The 6,067-nt window shown below is 34.6% G+C and overlaps 1 protein-coding gene across 1 annotated transcript in view; it reads right to left on the minus strand.

Moving 5' to 3' along the window:
• Positions 1–6,067, minus strand: part of TRMT11 (tRNA methyltransferase 11) — a 32,154-nt gene that overhangs the window by 23,081 nt on the left and 3,006 nt on the right. Inside the window, exons 3-4 of the mRNA XM_085314430.1 lie at positions 2,580–2,645; positions 1,586–1,659 (exon numbers count right to left, since the gene is read on the minus strand). Of these exons, the coding sequence (XP_085170556.1) occupies positions 1,586–1,659; positions 2,580–2,645 (140 nt within the window). The remainder of the gene's footprint in view (positions 1–1,585; positions 1,660–2,579; positions 2,646–6,067) is intronic.

Consider the following 6,067-nt stretch of genomic DNA (forward strand, 5'->3'; position numbering starts at 1 on the left):
CTTTTCACCAATCCTTCTCGACCAATGTATTTAGGCTTTACGACATGAAGTATTGAAGCATCTATTTACCTCTTTAAYATAAGCTCAAGTTTTGCTCTGAACCTTTTTTTTCCCCCTTTTTAAAAATCCTGAGCTGGTATTTCAGTGATGCTTTCTTTGCTTGGTAACATATACTAAAAGTTAAATTTTAGTCTTGGTGCTCTTGGATATCATCAGATTTTTTTTTCTGCTTTGCAACAGTGATACTTGCAAGTGAGATAAAAATTAATTTGTGTCTAGCAGCTTAGTGGGATAACCAAAGGCTGAAAAAGACTTTCAAAATGTCACACTAYGCTGGAATAAAACAGATATGGAACTGTTATAGCTTGTATATGATAACATAATGATATCATCAGATATCTGGGAACCAAATATTCATCTTTGAATTTTATTAACATTGAAGAAACTCTTTTAACACCTTCAGGCTCTCTTCGTACTTTTAGACTTTCACATCTATCRGGAAAAGCCCCTTAAATCCTGGGGTGCTTTTCTTTTCATAAATACATGCTTCAGGGTTTTTAATACTTAGTAGCAGTGAAAATGTAGAGTAAGGCTGCAGATGCACCTTCAACTAGGTTTTCACAGTCTGTAGATGGGAAACAGCGGACCAGTTTTCTGCTTTCTACATAAATCCCTTATACATAAGCAGACATTAGTTGAAAGAGGATGGTATAGAGATCATCTGCAAGCTGTTCTGTCATGTTTTACTTTCTTAATGCCTCCAATTCTTTTTTTGAAGTCCAGCACAATTCTTCCCCATTTGAAGTGTATTATCATAAGTACAATTTTGTATACGTATGTTTATTTGGGCAAGAAGGGACAGTTGAAGTCAGTGTAGGTAAAATTGGATATGTAACACAACAAGCACTCAACAAGGACTATGGAACACTGCAGAGATGTCCAGACTAACTCTGAACAAGACAGTACAGACACCACAAACTGAAGTTAGCACGGTCAGATAGCCACACTAAAGTTACACTGCTTCTGGTCGTGAACTACAACATGGAGGTATCCCTCAAACCTCAGCAAAAAGCTTGTTACTCATACCATCAATAAATAACCAAAAGCAGCAGGAGTAATCACTAACACTCTGGCATGTTCTTTTGCTCTTAAATTTTCTAAAAGGATTCCTCTCTGCTGCAGCAATCTGCACTGAGGACTCAGATATCAGCACTAGGAGGGTGACACAGGGAATCACTATCACTCCCTTTTAAAAGATAAAAATGATGGTAGTTAAAAGCTGAAAATGACTTTTAAATCTGTACCATTTTCAAATAAGTCACTAACTAAACATTACTCAAGCCAGTAACACTTCAAGACAAATACTGGCTCTGCAGTGAAGAACAGTGTTTCAACATCCTATGCTGATCTTATGCCATGTAAAGAAGACAGACATTCTACATAATCAGTCCTACAGATCCCAACAATGCTTCCTCATTTCTAARGTGACTGTGTATTTTAAGAATCTTCACAAAAATTTGCCACAGTATAGTGGAACAATTTTCAACAGCCTTCACTATCATTTACAAGATTTTTCATCTCTTACTTTGCGCATACTGTCCGTTTCATTAGGCCCCTTGCCATCTCTTCTGAAGGAATATTGAGAATCCAAAATGGAGACTGAAATAAAAGAAAACACATCCGAATATCCAATAAATCCAAATGTCTAGTCAGAAGGTGTTACATGAGTTAAGTAATGCAATACAAATTACCTCTATAAAAACAGAATATGCAGATTTAAGATGAAGAAAAATCTGTTAACTATACAGAGAACATGAGGATGAAACATATAATTTGATGTGAAATTGTATATTTAACTTGAATGGCTGATAGATTTTATTACAGATTTCATTTCCCCATCATATCTTTGACTTGCTCTTGTGCAGATTTAAGATGAAGAAAAATCTGTTAACTATACAGAGAACATGAGGATGAAACATATAATTTGACGTGAAATTGTATATTTAACTTGAATGGCTGATAGATTTTATTACAGATTTCATTTCCCCATCATATCTTTGACTTGCCAAATATTATTTGTTTACACTTCCCTAGAATATTCATTCTCTAAAGAATTGTAACACCTACCTACATATGATTACTAACTAAAACTGAATAATGTTCTCTGACTAAGCGTTGAGACTGGAATAAAATCATTTCTTAGGTTCACTTTTCTAGTTATGTCAAACCATTGATTTAGAGACAATACCATTGATTTAGAGACAATATCAAATTCAAAGAGATGCACACAGTTGAACTTTCACAGTTCAACTATTCTGAAAAGAAGCAAAAGCCTTCCAGTAGATGGCAGTATTTCTTTTCATATTTTTAAACGGAGGAGCCCTCAACTGTATTTTGTGCATCTTTTATCAAACTGAAAATCTTCACTGAAATTCAGAATTACTCTTTTTTTGGAGGATGCCTTATTTTCCTAAGAAACTTTAAAAATTATTCAGATACCTACACGTAATAAAAATACTATAAAGAACATATTTATATACCATAAATTCACTCAGATGAAATATTTCGCCCATACTTACGTTTACACGGATTTCCTGCTGACTGTTGAACTGTCCACCATAAAGTGAGAGCAAAGACGTTATTTCCTACAGTGAAAATGTAATAGGTCAGGCTATATGAGCAGATACTAATGTTTTTTAAAGAAACAAGAGGTATTTTTCTAATATCACAATTTCAGAGATAGAACAGCATGATATAAACTGTAACACAGAYTACAACCTCCATAGAGATTGTAAGTAAAATCTTAGGTATAGCAATAGAAAAAAGAATTCTATTTAGTACTGATTTATTGTGGGAATCAACAATGAAAAATACTTAAGAGTAATTCTGTGGCTGGGGTAAAAGTTTACAATGAAATTCAATTTTATGTACTGTTTATGAACTGGGAAAAAAAAAGATTCTCTAAGTATATAAATACCTGATCAACCTGCTCAGAGGTCAGTTGAAAAAGGACTAGTTTTTGATAGGTTATAATAAGTTCTACAGTATATAATAAAATATGATGAAGTTAGCCAAATTGCAATACTCAAATCTTGCTGTTTTCAATCCTATGCTTTTACAATAATATTCCTTTTAGAATATTATTCKAGAACATCCACTCATAAATATTTTTCTGACTAATTTAAACAAAAGTGATGTCTCACTAGTAACCTTCTGGACTTTGGTTGGGTTCATCATTAAGAATTAATTTCTCTTTTATTACTTCCTTGCTTAGAGGTTTGTCAACAGTTTTCTTCAGTATGTGTCTCTTTCCTAGTAAACTGAATCAGAGGCAATAAATTGAACAAGGAAGACAAATCTCTGAGAAACAAACTAGTAAGTAATAATTAAAAAAAACACCGACTAAAAAGGCTTTTGAATTTAAATAACAACATAAACATCAGGGATATTTCTAATGGAACCTTCACCTGAAGCTGTAGCCTCAGATTACTACTGCCAGTAGAACAAGGAAAAAAAAAATTATGTTGACTAATATTTGAAGTGAGTGGGCAAATAAAAGGATTATCATAAATATGCCCCCAAACATAGGAAAAATGCCTAGATAAGTCTAATATACGGTTTTAGCATGCTATCCCATTCATTTCCATCCCTCCATTTATGTAAAAAGTAGATAAAGATTTCTGGAAAAAACAGGCCACTTGCTCCAGGRAAACAAAAGCTCGCACATATTTCATTGCGTGGTCCTGGGACAGCACAAATACATGAGATTTTATCACAATTTGGCAACATCTTCATATATTTCTGTAGATACTGTTTAGAGGAAAGTGACAGGAAGAGAAGGGACAAGAGTCAGAAGTCTATAAAACATGGGCTGTGAGGAAAGACTTAAGAGAAATGAAGAGTAACATAACCATGATCTCTACACATGAAAAGGCAACAATCTGGTTTTGATGTTTACTGAGGAAAAGAAAAAAGCAATGGGGTCCAGATCACAGCAGATTTCTGGATTAGAAGTTAGGAGGACTTTCCAACAGTAAAGCACTGAAACAGATTTGCCTGAAGAGGTTTAAGAACATGCTTGACAAATGCCTCTCCATTAATAGATGAGTTGTGCTGGGATAACAAATGAGTTATATAATCTTTCAATAGCTGATCTTAAATAAATTAAAAAAAAAAAGAAAAGAAAGAAATCCATGAATATCAAACTCAGTTTCTTATAGGCTAAGAAATACGAAACAGTGATTTATTCTWCACTCAATAACAAATGTAGCTTTCAATGAACACCTTCAGCTATTGTGACCCACCACTGACAGAACAAAAGTARTCTGTCTCTCATGTGCAAGCATGAGAGATGCAAGTAGGTGATTGATCTGACTGAAAATCATGTGCTTTTTTCAAGGAGTTAATCTTCAAACAAATCAGTTCCCTAATGCAGCTCATCACATGGCCAAACACATAGTTGAACAGACACAAGTGTAGAGCAAAAGAGAARTATGACTACAGCCTTCAGTAGCAGTATCAATCAAGAGAAACTACAAACTTGAGGAACAAAATAAAAACTTTGTATGCTTCATATGTCTCTTATTTGCTCCGATGACCTGCCTAAAGAAATATTGGGTGAATAACATATAAAAAGAAATACATTTATATTCTATGATTCTATGGTTCTAATCCCAAAAAGCAATTAATCAACAATAATACACAAGAGAAAGCCTTAATGAAAAGAAGGAAAATAAATAAGGTGATGCAATGCTCTTCATATAATAGATGTACAGATGACCTATCAATTCTAATAAAACAATCTTACATTACAGCACTATTTTAAACAACAATATATTATCCTGGATATCATATTACTAGCTCTTCAAGACAGTACCAAAAGAATATGCACCAGATCAAAATACATTACAGTGTGCAGTCTCTCCAAGTGATCACTCAAAAAAAGTCACAAATTAAGTTCACAAACAGAACTTTTTTTAAAAAATAAACATAAAAATGGAGAATATGCCTAACTACATGCAGAGATGCATCAAAAATACCAGAGAGCTTCTGATAAATTATAAATTTTTTTAATGTGTTCAAGCATTATCATTTAGTAAGAGAAAAAACAGTTCAGAATGAGAGAACAAAATCTGCACCCCTATTTTACAACCAACTGTATCTCTTGGAATTGTCAAAGAAAAGTACATCTGCAGTTCATAAAATCACAGAATCACAGAATGGYTGAAGTTGGAAGAGACCTCTGGAGATCATCKAGTTCAACCCCACTGCTCAAGCAGGGTTACCTAGAGCACATTGCACAGGGTTGCATCCAGGCAGGCTTTGAGTATCTACAGAAAAAGAGACTCCACAATCTCTCTGGGCAACCTGTTCCAGTGCTCTGTCACTCTCACAGGGAAGAAGTTTTTCCTTCCAGTTCTTTAAAAATTACTTGTTTGCTCCCAAACTTCACACATAATATGATCATTCTGATCCCAGTTCAGTCATTATGGCATGACCTGTCCTGATCACATGGAAATAAATGCTCCAAAGTCAAAAGCAAGCAATCTTCTGTATCTCTGGCACAGAGGAGAAGGGAAGCTGGCTTAGGTCTTGGAGGCCTCCATGCAATCCCTGCCTACACTGTGGGCCTGAGGACTTCAAAAAAGTCACATCCTCTCTGTTCCTCAAACCTTCATCTAGAAAATGGAGATTTCATGCTTTCCTACCTCACATAGTTCCATAAATATATTAAAGACTTTGAAAATCATGACAATAGGATSGACCACTTCAATATCTACATCACTCAGGCAGGATCCACCGCAGAGTTTTAAAAGAACAAAAAAGCATTTGTCACCAAACTAGAACCTTAGATCCGTTTCCATAAGCTGTTTTTTTTTTTTTTCTCCAAGTTCCCATTTCTAATCTAGAGTCTCCAACCACTTTGACGGCAGCCTATCTCTGCTCTAAAGTCTCCTGAGAAATCATTTGTGCTTCAGTCCTCTGTTCTTTCCAAGCAGACAAGACCTCATAAGGAAACACAGAATACACCCTAAGAGCAAGGAAAGTACCTTCTTAAAAAAATAAG

Source organism: Rhea americana, unplaced genomic scaffold (genome assembly GCF_003343005.1).
Source record: "Rhea americana isolate MKP2758 unplaced genomic scaffold, rheAme1 scaffold_110, whole genome shotgun sequence".
Lineage (NCBI taxonomy): Eukaryota > Metazoa > Chordata > Aves > Rheiformes > Rheidae > Rhea > Rhea americana.